The 17,687-nt window shown below is 46.3% G+C and overlaps 1 protein-coding gene across 1 annotated transcript in view; it reads right to left on the bottom strand.

The window, feature by feature from the left end:
* The window catches only part of LOC124794954 (bestrophin-4), a 574,436-nt gene that overhangs the window by 24,684 nt on the left and 532,065 nt on the right, over positions 1–17,687 (bottom strand). Inside the window, exons 8-9 of the mRNA XM_047258669.1 lie at positions 6,452–6,679; positions 2,918–3,200 (exon numbers count right to left, since the gene is read on the bottom strand). Coding sequence (XP_047114625.1) covers positions 2,918–3,200; positions 6,452–6,679 — 511 coding nt within the window. The remainder of the gene's footprint in view (positions 1–2,917; positions 3,201–6,451; positions 6,680–17,687) is intronic.

The raw sequence follows: 17,687 nt of genomic DNA, 5'->3' as shown, positions 1-17,687 counted from the left end.
GCGGCAGTGGAATCGTTCGACGGTCAGCTTCAAATGCCGGTTCTCTAAATTTCTGCAATAGTGTTTCTCGAAAAGGATTCCCATTTGAGCTCCCGAAGCATCTCCTTGACACGTGTTCTTCGAACCTACCGGCAACAAATCTAGAAGCGCGCCTCTGAATTGCAACTGCGTCTTCCTTCAACGGATCCAAAAGAGTCGTGCAGATTGCACCAATGTCCTACATGCGATCTCCTTTCCCGGTGAACCACTCTTTCCTAAAATTCTCCCAATAAACCTAAGTCGACCTTTCGCCTTCCCTACCACAGTTCGCACATGCTCGTTGTATTTTATATCACTTTGCAATGTTACGCCCAGGTATTTAAACGACTTGACTGTGTCAAGCAGGACACTAGTAATACTGTAACCAAACATTACAGGTTTGTTCTTCCTGCTCATCGGCATTAACTTACATTTTTCCACATATAGACCGAAATGCCATCTTCCGTCCAGAACACTAACGTACGGACGTCTGTTGACAATTTGTATGTTTATATCGTGAATCAGACACAGGACGGAGAAACAGCGGTTTATGGAAGTCTGTTCCCAAGGTAGAATACTCAAATTTTCTGGGTGTGTGCATTGATGAGAAATTGAATTGGAAGAAACAATTCGATGATCTGCTGAAACTTTTAGGTTCAGGTACTTATGCTATTAGGGTTATTGCAAATTTTGGCGATAAACATACCAGTAAATTAGCCTACTATGCCTATTTGCATTCACTGCTTTCGTATGATATATTTTGGGGCAATTCGTCATTAAGGGAGAAAGTATTCATTGCACAAAAGCGTATAATTAGAATAATAGCTGTAGTCCACCCAAGATCACCTTGCAGACATTTATTTAAGGAACTCGGGATATTCACAGTACCTTCGCAATACATATATTCACTTACGAAATTTGTCATTAATAATCCATCCCAATTCAAAAATAACAGCGAAGTGCATAGCTACAACACCAGAGGAAAGGATGATATTCACTATTCTGAATTAAATCTCCCTTTGGCACAGAAAGGGGTGAATTGTGCTGCCACAAAATCTTTGGTCATTCGCCAAATCGTATTAAAAGTCTGACAGATAAGCAACCAACATTTAAAAGCAAATTAAAAGAATTTCTGAATGACAACTCCTTCCAATCAATAGATGAATTTTTAGATATGAAGTAGTAACTGTAAAAAAATTAATTATTTTGTGTAAAGAAAACTTATGTAAAAGTGACAGGTTCCACGTTGTTGTTGTGGTCTTCAGTCCTGAGACTGGTTTGATGCGGCTGTCCACGCTACTCTATCCTGTGTAAGCTGCTTCATCTCCCAGTACGTACAGCAGCCTACATCCTTCTCAATCTGCTTAGTGTATTCATCTCTTGGTCTCCCTCTACAATTTTTACCCTCCACGCTGCCCTCCAATACTAAATTGGTGATCCCTTGATGCCTCAGAACATGTCCTACCAACCGATCCCTTCTTCTAGTCAAGTTGTGCCACAAACTCCTCCCCAATCCTATTCAATACCTCCTCATTAGTTATGTGATCTACCCATCTAATCTTCAGCATTCTTCTGTAGCACCACATTTCGAAAGCTTCTATTCTCTTCTTGTCCAAACTATTTATCGCCCATGTTTCACTTCCATACATGGCTACACTCCATACATATACTTTCAGAAACGACTTCCTGACGCTTAAATTAATACTCGATGTTAACAAATTTCTCTTCTTCAGAAACACTTTCCTTGCCATTGCCAGTCTACATTTTATATCCTCTCTACTTCGACCCTCATCAGTTATTTTGCTCCCCAAATAGCAAAACTAATTTACTAGTTTAAGTGTACACGTTCCACATCATTACGAAATGTTGTATTCATGATCTATGGAACAAGGATTAATGTATGTATGTATGTATGTATGTATGTATGTACGTACTGCTTTAAGTTTTGACACCAGGATATGAGCCTGTAGGTTAGCAGTTATTCCCGTGGTTTTGAACACGTCCAACACTCGGTTCAGTAAGGTAATATGCTCCTCCCAAGTTTTCGATGCAATAAGCAAATCATCAACAGCCGGCTGAAGTGGCCGTGCGGTTAAAGGCGCTGCAGTCTGGAACCGCAAGACCGCTACGGTCGCAGGTTCGAATCCTGCCTCGGGCATGGATGTTTGTGATGTCCTTAGGTTAGTTAGGTTTAACTAGTTCTAAGTTCTAGGGGACTAATGACCTCAGCAGTTGAGTCCCATAGTGCTCAGAGCCATTTGAACCATTTTTGAAATCATCAACAAACACTGTTATCCTGCTTCTGAGTTCTGGGCCTAGTGCATAATCTAGAGCTGCTATAAAGATTCCAGCACTAATGTTGAGTCCGAAAGGAACTACGGTGAATTGGTAACTTCTTCCGGAATAAATGAAAGCCGTATACTTTCTTGATGACTCATTCAGCTTGACTTGCCAATAAGAGCTCCGCAAATCAATGCTCGTCAAATATTTGACATCCTGGAACCGTTGTATAAGTTCGTCTTTGTTTTCCGGATGTGTTCTCACTGGAATTATGATTTTATTTATTTCTCTGGCGTCGAGTACCAGTCTAACAGTCCCATTTGATTTTGGCACGACTAACAATGGGGAGCAGTATGGGCTTGTAGAGGGTTCGATCAAACCCCATTTCAACATGCGATCTATTTCCTTTTGAACTTGAGCCTTTAACCTCCAGGGAACAGGATAGAAAGTTCAAATTGCTAGTAGCGAAAAGGCGCAGTTCTTCTTCCCTCGCTGTATAGGAGAAACTGGATAATACTGGTAAGAAGCACCCGCGGCCACGCACTGCACAGTGGCCCGCAGCGTACTGAACGTGTGCAGAAGCAGACGCAGGACTGCGGAGCGGCGCTGGCGAACTCACCTGACCTGCTGACGCGGCGGCCCGACTTTCGGCCGACGAGGCGGTCGTAGAGCGACATCTTGTGCGGGTGGTGCGCGCCGTTGGCCGGCTGGCCGCCCCCGCCGTTGACCACGCCGACGCCGATGCCGCCGCACTCGGGGCTGGAGTAGACGGAGTTGTGGCGCGTGCGCCCGAACGGCGCCGTCGCGTACGTCGTGCCCGACGACCGGCCCGAGCCCATGCGCTGCAGCTGCCGCCGGAACCAGTTGCCACGCCGCTCCACCAGCGGCGTGTCCACGCTCTCCTGTGTGCACGCGACACGCCAGTCGCACTGTCAGAGCCAGTCACAGGCACACCGCACAAAAGATTACACCCCACCACCCGGAGATATCGTGCTAAAAACCGTCTAACACCGCGTCTTAGACTCGGTAATGGCCTCAATTACGCGAGGAGGTGAGTCTAAAACTTCTCTTGGGCATGCCGTACCCAACTTAAGCCACTCAATAGTGAGGAGGTTCCATAAAGCAAGGCCGGCTGTGGCGTGCCGACTGTGCGGGCCACGTGTGGGCCAACACTTGTAACATTATGTGATTGCCTTGTAAGATGGCAAGAACTATGCCCCTTACATGAAATCATTAAAGATCACCTAACTCACGTTGAGCGAACAGTAGGGCTGAACAAAAATGACTGACAAGGCACAATGCATCTTGTAGAGGGTATAGTATGGACGTATTGGAATAATTAATGTCGGGTGATGGTTTTAAAGTAATTCGCACGACATGAAAACTTTGTGGAAACGCGTCGATTTACTGAAGGCTAGTTCATTCCAGGGAAGTACTCAGAATTGACCATGGCCACTGGGGGAGCGGCTAAGGGAAGCGACAATAGGCAGCTTAGGCCGGCTCAAGCTCTGAGAAAGCGGTAACGGAGCGCGGCCTCCAGCCGCCTTAAGATGAGTGACAGTGAGTGGGTGGTTGACCCATGCTGGTGTACCAGGAGGCAAACGGAGAATTTGTACACCTGTTGATAAATGTCCGTCGTCCCGTTTTTTGTGAAACATGCGAGAAAGCCGCGCAAAGCTACGGTGGAGCGGTCAACAGAGGTCAAAATATGCGTGTTCGTGACTATAGCAACTTCACGCCGAATTCACGGTCCGCAGAGTCTGAAGCAAATCAGGTGAAGAGCGACGGAATGAAATACGCCGGCCTCCGATGGGAACGTAGGACCCAGGAATTTGAAGTCTGGGAGTCAGAATTCCGGAAAAATTGGTGTTTGTGTAGACGCTAACCTTGATGGGTGGCCTGGAATGAGCGAAATAGCAGAAGTTGAGAGGAAGGGAAATTTTGTGGGAATTTGCTCACTTCCCAGAGCAGGCGTTGGTCGGCGCTGGCAAGCGATGCATAATTAACGCGACTTGCGCTGCAATTGGCGTAAGTGATTTTGCTGGAGGGGAAACCGAGGCGAAGAGCGGACTGTGAGAAGTCTCTGTAGAGGTCTTCCGTTCCCAGCTTGCCTAGAGTGCGGACGTGGCGTTCTTTACTCAGCTTGCCTGCGAAAGAGTGAGCATCTCCGCAGTTTAGGACTTAGCAAATGGAACGATTGAGCTTGGAGATAGTGTTGAAATCTTATCCGCCCCTTCCGTAAAGCCACCATATTTAAGGGTTTTGATTTCTAAGTTTCGCCCGCTGTTCCCAGACATACTGTATGGGATTAAGATCGGGTTATTTAGCGGGCCATGCGATATGGTACCTGAGTATTCGCCAAACTGGGAACGTATGCAAGAAACCGTGTGAACACAGCTGTTGTCATGTTGGAAGACTGGATTGTCCACAGAATACTCATCCTAAAGATGCAGAAGAACGGGCGACACTTGGTCACCGAGAATGTGGCAAAAAACATGTTGGTTCATATTTACGTTATCTGAACGAATGGACCCAAGTCATGACACCACCACGAAAACATCACAGAACTGTCTCCAGCCCGATCTACATCCTCTACACGATACACAATAAACGCCTCCTTGGGCGTTGGTGCACTCGACACCTTGCGTCATTTTAAAGGAAAAAATTTCACTCGATGGACGACGCTACGCGCTTCCAGTCACCTGCTGTCTAGCTTTTGAGTTGGTGAAGACATGCAGTTTTATGTGCCTTGTGCGCAAGGGCGTATTGCGAGGTATTACACTCTAAATGTCCATTGTAAGCAGTTCCCTTCGCATCGTGCACCTAGAGACTCGTCTAAGAAGGACCTGCATTCACTGAAAACAACAATTCATGTCGTGTTTGAAGCCGATAATCACCGATAAGGTGTGATGCTTCTCTCCACTCCCTGACAGAACCTTCTTACGACCACTATTCTTACGCCATGTTACTTAGCTGAAGGGCGGTACACTATTCTTGCAGACACGTTGGACAGTCCACTTTGATGTACTAAAAACCAGGCAACTTCATTCGTCGTGTGATCAAAGGCACATCTAAACACAATAGCCCCTTTTACCATTTTGTTATGTCTCCACTTTTACCCACTTCACTGTGCCAGCCTGATACACCCACGTCACTGACATAACTTACGTCAATTGTAGCGGGTCACGTGACCTTATGGTAACGTCGACATTAGCCTTGACTGCACTTGGTGCCAGAGAGCAACTTGGATGAAAAGTTTCTGCATTGCACATCTTATATAATGCTGTTCTTTGAAATACTGAACTGGAAATACAGTACTTGTCATGCTTTAACTTTACAAGCCTGACTCGAATCTGCAGAAGTGCACATTCTACAAGCAGTGTGTGATGGATCGTATTTGGCACAAGCATTGACTAGTGTCTTTGTTTCCTGTCCCATTCATGAAGAGCGCGAGCTGATGTCTATTATGAGCACCCCCAGGCACGTTCTTATCTCTTATCTTGTCCTCCACATACTTATCCTAAGAGATAAGACACATAAAGCACAGTTCCTTTTGAACAGCACCTCAATCATATTGTCTCGAATTTATGCGAACACTGTCTCGAACACGTCGCTCGCTCGCTCTCAACGACTGCCTTGAGATCACAGAGCATTTGTGACACTCTTTCGGTGCAAACTGACTGCTCACAATTTATCTACTCCTATAATAACCCCAAACATTTGAATAGTGTCACAGAATTACGTACGTGATTTCGTCCTTAACCTGCGATATCTTTCCAGATTTATATCTATGAACCTTATCTCCCCCCCCTCCACTTTTCATTGGCTTTCCCTAAAACTGTATGTTCATTGAACTTGGTACCATCTTCTCCCCGATATAATAGGTGTCCGGATTCTTTTGATCAGATAGTGCAATGTCTTGTGAAATCAGATGGATCTTTTGAAACACATTATGTATTAAAGCCAACGATGTTTTTGTTGATCACAACACTCAAGACGGTCGCTGAACGACGTTAACGTAATGTACAATGAAAGGAAATACCGTACTTTGGTCTGTGTCATAATCTGCAACATATCGATACAAGGAAATCGTGGGAAAGGAAAGTGTATGTAAGGTCCTGGAAGCGGTGCAGTTCCGGCGGCAGCTACTCACGTAATCCGCGTAGTCTTCGACGGGCACTTTGGAGCGCGGCACGTTGGCGTACATGGAGTCGGCTTCCTTGACGACGAACGTCTCGGCCGAGCCCTTGGGCTCCGAGCGGCGGAAGTGTCCCGAGGCGAGCGTGTAGGGCAGCTCCGTGGGCACCACCTCCTCCCAGTACTGGTCCTTGAGCAGCTCGGGGTGCTCCTCGTGCATCTCGTCGACGATCATGTAGGCCGCCTGTGGACATGAGCACACCACGAGTCAGTCGCCTTGCCGCTTCAATTCACAATGCAACCGTTCACACTAGACGTTTCGGAGGATTTTACCACAACCATCACTAGGATTCATCTGGCAGCAGTATAAAACAAAGAAAAAATACAAAAAACGTTTCAGTACAAAGTTACGTGGATGTTCCGATTGCATAGGCGAACAGTAATACCTTTACATGCAGCCTGGAGCTCTTGCTAGGATAGACAGCGTTTTCCAGGTAGCACACAGCCGCACTAAGAATTTAGTTCCTGTCTGGCAGTGTAGTATTGTGTGTTGTAGTCTGCGATATGTATTGTATTGTACTGCATGTTAACTGGGGACCTAGAAACGACGGAGAGGCTCCGTCCCCGCCGCAGCCGCAGTTGTCCACAACCCACGACGACTACCGCAGTCCACTTCACCCCTCGGCCGCCCCACACCGAACCCAGGGTGATTGTGGCCTCCGGTGGACCCCCCAGGGAATGTCTCACAGTAGACGAGTGTAGCCCCTATGTTTGCGTCGTAGAGTAATGGTGGTGTACGCGTACGTGGAGAACTTGTTTGCGCAGCAATGGCCGACATAGTGTAACTGAGGCGGAATAAGGGGAACAAGCCCGCATTCGCAGAGGCAGATGGAAAATCTGCCTAAAAATTATCAACAGACTGGCCGGTTTACCGGACCTTGACACATTTGCGCCGAGCGGTTTCGTGCCGGGGACCAGGCGCTCCTTCCCGCCAGGAAAGCCGTGCGTTAGACCGCACTGCCAACCGGGCGGGCGCGATATGTATTACTAGTTACTTTTAATACACATTCAATGGTTTCAGGCTGGTTTGCCCATCCTCAGACGAGGTCCATGTTAGACTGGAATGTGTTACACTGTTTGTTAGTTGCCGAAGCCAACGAACGTGAAAGCAGAAGACTTCCTGAAGTGTCTTGGGCTCTGTAGCAATGTCCACACACTCTACTTCCGCACAACTCCGCTCAACTGTCACGTACTCTATTAGGAGATAAGAACAAATAACATATAAAAATAATAATGTTAATTTTATGTAATATTTTTAATTATTATGTTTTTGTTTGTGTGTCTTTCTCTCTCAATATGTAGCCGACGTGGTTGCCACAGTTCATTCACTTTGGTTGTAAACGACTATAATGGACCCACCATACTACATACGTAAATCGTATTATGTCAACTTTATTTTAAATTAAACTATTTTACGAACCCAACAGTGTAGATCGCGTTTTTTTAAACTGTAGTTACCCGTTTCGGCCGAATTAAGCCTTCTTCAGATTTGAAACTAGAATAAAGAGAAATAAGTATACCAGGTTACGTGAAATACAGGGCGATTGCTACCTCAAACAGCGGGTATGCCGTCGTTATAACTGAGAAGACAAAAAGCTCATTGGTTATATATGTCAAACTTGATGTTATTGTTACGACAGAGTACCAGCAACAAATTAAATACCTATTGATGTGTGCTGTTGTGTTGCTGGTACATTTATTACCAAGGTTAAAATATCTATAAAATATATTAAAATTTAGCAACTAAAAAATTATGAAATGGAGCTACTATTCTGCTATAGTTTCATTATTGCGATAGTATAATATTTTAAAAAGTTTCTCCATTATATTTGTCACACAATAAAAAACAAAACGAAGCTACATAAAATGTAGAAGCTTGAGACATAATTATCATTGAGTCCTGCGTATTTTTAAATTGTTATATTCTAATTTTTATTGGTATTTTAGCCTAAGTAATAAACAGCAAACACCACAGGTAGTAACAGTCCTCCTATATTTTAGGTAACCTTTTCTTATTTGTATATATAAATAGCTGAGGCGATAGGAACTAACTAATTTTTTATTATCTTTATTCTAGTTTTAAATCTCAATATGATCTTATTTGGCCGAAACCGGTAATAACAGTTGAATAACAATGTAATTTTGATCCTTTTTTCGTAAGATAATAAACAAAATCGCTTACTTTGCCTGCGTCACAATGCTGCCGTTCTATTAAATTCATAGCTCCTGTTTATGCGGATTTTTATGATACTCGTACGAGGCATCTGCTGCGCCCGAGGGTCAAGGAAACGTCTGGTATCAATTCCAGCTATAAACGGAGTTGTCTTTGCATAACAAGTTGCCCTGTCGTCAGTAAATACAGTCGCTGATTCGTAAACACTGCAGCATGCTTGAAATCGTGTTGCGTGCGGTCTGTCTACTAGGCGCAACTACTCGTTTATTTGAAATTTAGGTATATAAGGCAACGAGACGAAGAACACACTTATGTAAACAGTTTGTTGCTTTTAGATAAATTTCGTATTGCGGAGGAGAAGGAAAACTTAGAGTAACACATCCCGTCAACATTTACGTAACCAGAGGTGGGACACCAAGTTAGTTAGTTGGAAATTGACAGGAAAAGGCATCAGAAGCAATGTTGTTGAAGGACTAACTTCTTCAGGCACGTGTCAGATGAATTTTAGAACATACAGTAAAGAAGTATACAAATCAAATGTAAGTTTCATAACCCGAGACTGGGCATACCACGATAAAAAGGGCCCTGATTGTGTGTGATGGCGTCATTCTTCCTAAGCGGGAATCAAGTAATGTCGCGACCTTAAAGGAAGACGTACGTAAGACTACGATATAAGGACGTGGACTGTGACATATGGAGATTTGACTCGGACCGGGAAGCACGCAGGGACAGCCGAAGTGGTGGTCCTATCTCCTGCACAGACATCCTTGGGCGTAGATACTAACGTACAATCAACGCCATGTCATTACAGAGACGTCATCGCCATTGCAACTGTCTATAGACTGCAGGGAGCCATGATTTCCGTAGATTTCGATCAGGCATTCGATCACGTGAAACACATCTTCCTTGCGAAGGTGATGGAACGAATGGCTTTCTCATCTGCCTTCGTCCTCTTAATTATGCGTCTACTTCGTGACGCTTCATCGAGGGTGATGGTCAATGGACGGATGACAACATCAATATCGATCGCAAGGTCAGGTTGCTCCCTTTCAACGATCATGTACGCTTCTCTGCGACCTGCATTGAGGTTTATCAGAGCTCACCTAGGGAGAACGCACATTCAAATGTCGCGCCTATGGAGATGACGTCTTCATCGTACGTATCAACGAGGTGGTTCAAGAGGCAACACGGTGGATCGAACAATACGGAAGCAGTGCGGGCAGATATACGAACTTCGCCAAATCCTGCGCGATGACCACTGGAAGGGAACTCCCTGATGAAAGTATGGCTCCGTTCAGGACGATAGAGACGCTATGCGTCTAGGAATCTTTTTTACTCGAGACATCCGTCGTACCACGGGAATCAACTCCCTGCGTCTTATTCAGAACAACAGGACGTGCGTTCGATGCCAGTTATTACGAGCAGTGGACACGTTAAAACGTGCTGTTTATTAACATTTATACTGCATTCCGTATAACACATATCGCACAAATTTTACCTGTCTCTATAGTGATGGGGCGTCGTATCCAAGCGGCCCTCGGTTATTTTGTCAGTACCGGTCACATACTCAAGGTCAAGTACGACAGCGTCTCACTCCGCAAACGAGGAGGGGGTCTCGCCCTGGTCATTGTCCATGTGCGCGCAACAGTTCTTTACGTAAGTACGATGTTGAGGTTATGGGATCACAGCCTCAACAGTCTCACTGGACTTTTGGTCGACGAACTCGCACCTACATCATGTCAGCCGCCGATCGCCCTGGCCCACATTGCACCAGCGCTATCACGTATCAAACTTTTTTCTTCTGGAATACATGTCCACTCAGACTCTCCTCGCACTAGGGCTCCCACTACGCGAGGTATTTATCATCTCTTAATGCGGACTCATCTCACGAATGCTATCGAAGAGCGTCATCCACAGGCATAGATGGGCGGTGGTGTGGCTCGCAGTTCATCAACCACACCACACCACACCACGGAAACGAGCGCTACCTGGTACATCGCTGTTACCGGTAAATACCAGACGCGACACAAAGTCCATGTCATCGCCCTGTTGGACAACCCCTCTGCTTGGGTGTAATGTAGACGACACGGACGAACACCGTCTTCGGTGGCGGACGTATGATTCCTTCTCCAACAGGTACTGTCCTTTATCTCCGGGCGGCAACGCACATGATCGCCCCCATTATGATCTTGTGTCCGGACGAGAGGATCCCGTCACCTGGATAAAGGGTACGGCCGTTCTTTATCTTTCCAGAAATGGGCCCAAGAACGAGACCGAATTTTTGGACATTTTTGCTAACATGGCACCACATAATGAGAAAAGACAATAAATACCAGTTTACTTTTGCTAAATATCAAGACGGCATTTCCTCCAACCCGCCCTGCAGATGGAACCTCCCCAGTGAGTGGGTTAGACAGGTGAAGTTATTTTGTCATGACCAAATCATAGGCTCGGCGATAGCTTTACGAAGCAAGTCACGAAACGGCTTCTTCAAAACGAGTGGTTGCAGGTACGTTTCCGTACATCAGAAGTATCTTTGAATTATTTTTGTCACTGCGTCCTATGTTAATTAAAGGAGTTTTATATTATTCTTTTTACACTGTACAACTAAAAGAAACCCACACAAAACTGTTTCCTTATTTACTTGTAGCCTGTAATTTCTAGTTAATGGATAAACTTCAATTTTAGAGTAAGAACTATGATTATTATGACCATATATATAAATTTGTTTTGTTATCAGCACACCTAACTGAGGTATTGCATTCTGTAATCCTGAAAACCGGTCTATGAAATTTAATTGCAGTAAAACTAATTTTTAACAAACCGGCAGCTTGCACGCTTCCTAGACTGGGAGGCAAGCCAGACTCGGATTAAAAAATGAAAATAAAAAATAATAGTAAGGCGACCGCTTAAAAAATTAAAAAACAAATCGGATGCGGGTTCGCATCCCAATTCATCCGAAATTTTTCACCTTAGGAAAAAAAAAATGGAAAAGTGGTCAAGGTAAAACTGCTCGCGATAAGCGGAAAACCGAGATCGAGTCCCGGTCCGCGAAAAATTTTAGTGTCACAGCTGGATAATACATCCAAATCCATTGCAGCTCATGTCACGAAATTCACGTTCAGCGAATAATTTGGAAATCTTGCAGCTGTGGCAAGCCAAAACAGATTACCTCTTCAGGCATCTAATCACCGTGGACGAGTGCTGGGAACATCGGTATTACCCTGAAATGAAAGAACAATGTAAGCAATGGGATACATGTGAATTCACTACCGCCGAAGAAGCTGAATATAGGCCTACTCAATCATTATCGGGGAATTTGATGCTGAATGGCTATTTTTTGTGACTGCCAATGTGAGGTGTAAACAAGATTATGCTCGTAAGCGCAAATCTTGTTAGTAGCATATTACCGAAATCTCCTGATGAGATCACAGGAAGCTGTCCAAGGATGAACTTTTGTTCCACGACAATGACTCACCTAATTCTGCATGAGAGAAAGTGAGACATATCACTTTTTTCGGCTCTCAAACTTTACTTCCACCCCATATTCCCTTGACCACCATGTGACTAATTCCTGTTTCCTCGTATGAAGAAGCCGGTGCATGCTGAACATTTCCATACTGACAACGGCACTATTTTCGAGGTCGAAATTTTCGTGATCAGCTATAATGCAGACTTCTAAAAGCGGGGTCTCTGCCATTCTCTATCGTTGGTAAAAATTTGTGGCATGGAAGGGTGAATATGTAGACAAGGACTAACATCATCAACCAGTTTCATGACGCAGCATTTTTTTTTCGTGGTGATAGTTGAAACAATACGAATACTCCTCGTGGCCCCCTTCGGTAGCTGCGCGGTCAGCGCGCTGAATTGCACACCGAAGGGGCCTTGGTAAGATTCCCGGCCGGGTCGAAGATTTCTCCGCTCGAGGATTGGCTGTTGTGTTGTTTTTATGTTCGTATCGTCATGATGGACATTCCACTGTTGAGATGGTTGTCTGGAAACTTCCTGAAAGCCAGTAAATTAAAGAAAATACCCATCCTATTACAACAGCGGAAACAGAACAGAGATGACGACACCGGTTCGGATGATGCGACGCAGGGCACACACAGTACTGTGAAGTGCCGCCGCATGTGGGTCAGGGAAGCCGCGGCTGATCGGACGTCCGACGCATGCGGGGCACGGCGTCGGCTGCCAGACAATGCCCAGTTATGAGCGGTTCGCGTTTCACAAGACGGGCGGCAGCAGCAGCCGCTGTCGCAGCCTCGCACGCCCCCAACGGCTGGCATCAGCGAAAAGGCTCACGCGCCGCTTCGCCAGCTGTAAACACGGCCGTGAGCCGCTGGATGCCCGCCCAGCTGTCACCAGATTTCCCCTCGTGGCACGTCGGCCGCCGGGCTGCCTTGAGGAGGAGCGGCGGCGGCAGTTTGTCGACGAGGACGCGTCTCCACCTTCTCTACAAGTGTGCCGATGCCTAACGGTCTCGTGTCACCGCCAGGGCAATATAAAGATTGGGAAATGTGCATTTTTTTCATTTAGAAGAATGATAGGCTTCCACTTGAATAACATACTTTGTTCCCCAAAAACAACTGTTAACAATTCATCTCACTTTCTAAGCATCATTAACTTGTGACGCCCGAGCTTGGTGCACTTCGTTGCCAAACTGAAAGTTAATGTATGTCATGTTGAGTAACAACAGATATTTCCAACTGTTGGGCATCAGCTCAAATGACAGCTTCCTAACGATTTCAGAGACTGTGACAAGGTGGTTAGGATACTATAGCAGGGCAGAAAAATGTTTATCTCCATTTGTAAGTAGCTGTAGAGAAGAGGGAAGATTTCGCGAATTGCTAGCAAATAAAAAATATTTAGTTGTATTTTTCTGCTGAAGAGTTAAGGATGTTACGGCAGAGAAAGTGAAGAACAGATGGGAGGACAAGGTAAAGGGGAGAGGGGAGGACAAAGCAATGGCAGAGGTGAGAGGGGACGACAAGACGAAGGGCAGAGGTGAGAGGGGACGACAAGGTAAAGGGGAGAGGGGACGACACAGGGCAGAGGGGAGGACAAGGAGAAGGGCAGAGGGCAGAGGGGTGGACTAGGAGAAGGGCAGAGGGGAGGACAAGGTAAAGGGCAGAGGGGAGGACAAGGTAAAGGGCAGAGGGGAGGACAAGGTAAAGGGCAGAGGGGAGAGGGGAGGACAAGGTAAAGGGCAGAGGGGAGAGGGGAGGACAAGGTAAAGGGCAGAGGTGAGAGGGGAGGACAAGGCAAAGGGCAGAGGTGAGAGGGGAGGACAAGGCAAAGGGCAGAGGTGAGAGGGGACAACAAGGTAAAGGGCAGAGGTGAGAGGGGAGGGCAGAGGGGAGGACAAGGAGAAGGGCAGAGGGGAGAGGGAAGGACAATGTAAAGGGCAGAGGGGAGGACAAGATGAAGGGCAGAGGGGAGAGGGGAGGACAATGTAAAGGGCAGAGGGGAGAGGGGAGGACAATGTAAAGGGCAGAGGGGAGAGGGGAGGACAATGTAAAGGGCAGAGGGGAGAGGGGAGGACAATGTAAAGGGCAGAGGGGAGAGGGGAGGACAATGTAAAGGGCAGAGGGGAGAGGGGAGGACAATGTAAAGGGCAGAGGGGCGGACAAGGTGAAGGGCAGAGGGGAGGACAATGTAAAGGGCAGAGGGGAGGGCATGGTGAAGGGCAGAGGGGAGGACAAGGAATTGCAGTGGGGAGGACGTCAGAGGGGAGAGGGGAGGACAAGGGCAGAGGGGAGAGGGGAGTACAAGGGCAGGACAAGGGCAGAGGGGAGAGGGGAGGACAAGGGCAGAGGGGAGAGGGGAGGACAAGGGCAGAGGGGAGAGGGGAGGACAAGGGCAGAGGGGAGAGGGGAGGACAAGGGCAGAGGGGAGAGGGGAGGACAAGGGCAGAGGGGAGAGGGGAGGACAAGGGCAGAGGGGAGGACAAGGGCAGAGAGGGGAGGACAAGGGCAGAGGGGAGAGGGGAGGACAAGGGCAGAGGGGAGAGGGGAGGACAAGGGCAGAGGGGAGGACAAGGGCAGAGGGGAGAGGGGAGGACAAGGGCAGAGGGGAGAGGGGAGGACAAGGGCAGAGGGGAGGACAAGGGCAGAGGGAAGAGGGGAGGATAACGTGAAGGGAGAGGGATATTGCCAAAGGCACAGGGGAGGTGGAAGAAATAGATAGAGTAGAGAGAGGTAAAGTGAATAGGAGAGAGGAGAAGGTGACATGATGAATGGGACAGGGGAGAGAGGGGGGAACAAAGGGACTGGGGGAAAAGGAGAGGTCAGTAGGGGCCAGAGTCGAGGGGGAAGAGGCGAGAGGTGAAGGTGGGCAACAAGGCAAATGGGTGGATAGAGAGTAGAGACAGAGTGAAGGGTTGAAGGGAGATAGGGACAAGGTGTAGGGAAGAAGGGGGAAGCTGTGAAAGGGAAGGGGAGAATGGTGAAGGAAAAGGGCAGAAAAGTAAATGCGAAAGTAGTGAAGCAGGAGGGAGGAGCAATGACGGGGAAGGAGAGAGGGAGGAGAAAGGAGAACAGAGAAGGAACTGGGGCAATAAGAGAGTGGAGAGCACGGAAGGGACTGGGGGAAAAAGAGAGTTAGTAGGGGCCAGAGTCGAGGAGGAAGAGGAGTTCAACTGGAAAAGAAGGAGTGGAGGAATCGAAGGAGTAGAGTATGGACAAGGGTGAAGGGCAGAACGGTGCTACGACCGGAAATAGTGAAGGCACAAGCGGTCTTCTTGTTTGTGTTGTCCTTCTGTATTTTGTTCTATGTGTTTTCTTTCTGAGACCTGTATGCTTGCTCTCTGCTAGATCCTCTGATTACATATCGTGCATGTCAGTAGTTTAGTTTCTGTTTAGCTGCTTTCTCTTGTTTTTACTTCAGCTTCGTTTTCGTAGAGTTCTATGTAGCATACCCCTTTTGTAATTGTCATTGTGTCAATTGACCTTGTACTATTGTCTTTGTGATAAAGTCTGGTTCTGTGAGATGTATGACAAAGAAAGATTGATATATAACTATCTTTAGGCAGCGATTGTCATAAATGTACAAACCAAATTTTCACAATCTTTTCCTACATATTCTTCAATGGGATAGTCGTTTTCAGTTTCTGATAGTTATTAAAAATAACGTTTGTTTAAGAGAATGTAAATTATTGTGTTTCTTCTAGGTTGTGTTTCTCTGATTTTGGTAAGTTCATGTGTCGGCTTCCTTTCTCCATCTGGGTTACCTTCAGACTGGTGTGACACAAATTAAGTCACGGATCATTGTTGCATGTATTACAGTATCACTTGTGAAGAGGTGAAACAACCAACATAGTATTCAAAATAGAGATATTCATTTTTTATGCAATGGGTGAAACCAATGACACTGATCGAAGACACTTAGAGGTACTGGCCGTCGGAAAGCTATGAGGTCATGAGTTGTGCGTAGATTTCCCAGGCAGTAAGAGTTCTGCCCACGGAAATCAATGTGCCGGATTCGAGTCCCTGTCCAACAAAGAGTTTTAATCTGACAAGAAGGTTCGAAACAGTACACACTCCGCTGCTGAGTGAAATATTGATTCTGGATACCTTGAGTTGTTAGGTTTAGATCTTGCATGACGGAATGTATCGATCCCAGTGTGAAGGAGCATTTACAGGCAGAACATTGGAAAATATTTGCAAAACGTAAGACGTAGATAAAAACTTAACTTTTTGCCTACAGCATTTTTAGTAGCAACTTTTCCTGCTAATTCTACTACGTTAAATTTAACCCCTGTAGACACAAATAATATATAACAGTTTAAAGGTATTTTGCTCTTAACCCTGTTGACAGACTTAGTTTCTAATAGTCGACTGTATACATTATTTATTACATTTAACTCCTTCCATTCTTAAAGTATTACTGTCATGATGAGACCTCCAGAACACTCATAAATACATTAATGTAGCGATAGGGGTAAGTGAAAATCATAAGAATGGGAAGAGAGAATAGCTATAGAAACAGGAAAACCACCAAAGCCAACGTAGTTGTGGACATCATCAAAAAGCAACGGTAAACCATGCCACTGTAGCAGAACAGATATATTCGGCAGTATGGTGGACTTGCAGCATTTGATGGTTCAAATGGCTCTGAGCACTATGGGACTTAATATCTATGGTCATCAGTCCCCTAGAACTTAGAACTACTTAAACCTAACTAACCTAAGGACAGCACACAACACCCAGTCATCACGAGGCAGAGAAAATCCCCGACCCCGCCGGGAATCGAACCCGGGACGCAGCATTTGAGACTCTGGTAAGGGGTATCACTGTAGTATTAATGACAGGGCACTTTAATGCAACATACTCATAAATATATGTTGCAGCTCAACGTCTCATCGACATCACGGCCATTAGAGACGGAGTACTAAATGTCACTAAACAAGGACAGGTATAGCACGACAGTGGCACTGTTAAAGGTAAAGTTATGTTGTTCACGTAATGCTGTTTACGGGAATGTGTATATCATGTTAGCGAGACGAGATTTCGAGCCCCACAGCTCCCGAATATGAGCTCAGAGTCTTAGCCAAGGCGCCACCTCGCCCAGTGTCATTATCATCAAGGACGAAAACGAAAAGCTACATCGAAGGTCAAGTGATGTGTTTGACTACTGGCGTGCGTGATTTCAAGGCTGTTAGCACCGTGGACTGCCCACGCCCATCATGTCGCACCGCAGTCCAAATAGTACTGGCAGCAGGGCTGGTTCGAGAACATACAAATGGCTCATCATTCGGTGCCCCCTCCCCTCCCACTCCACCCTCTTCTCCGCGTACACTTTCACCCTTCTCACTTTCGGTACTAATTGAGACACGCATTGTATACAAATCTTATAGGTTTGCAAGCGGTCAGAGTTACTAATACCTGTTAGCCGGCCAGCGTGGCCGAGCGGTTCTAGGCACTTCAGTCCGGAACCGCGCGACTGCTACGGTCGCAGGTTCGAATCCTGCCTCGGGCATGGATGTTTGTGATGTCCTTAGGTTAGTTAGGTTTAAGTAGTT

The sequence above is a fragment of the Schistocerca piceifrons genome, chromosome 4 (genome assembly GCF_021461385.2).
Source record: "Schistocerca piceifrons isolate TAMUIC-IGC-003096 chromosome 4, iqSchPice1.1, whole genome shotgun sequence".
NCBI classification, from domain to species: domain Eukaryota; kingdom Metazoa; phylum Arthropoda; class Insecta; order Orthoptera; family Acrididae; genus Schistocerca; species Schistocerca piceifrons.
This window is presented reverse-complemented; position numbering and strand designations above follow the sequence as displayed.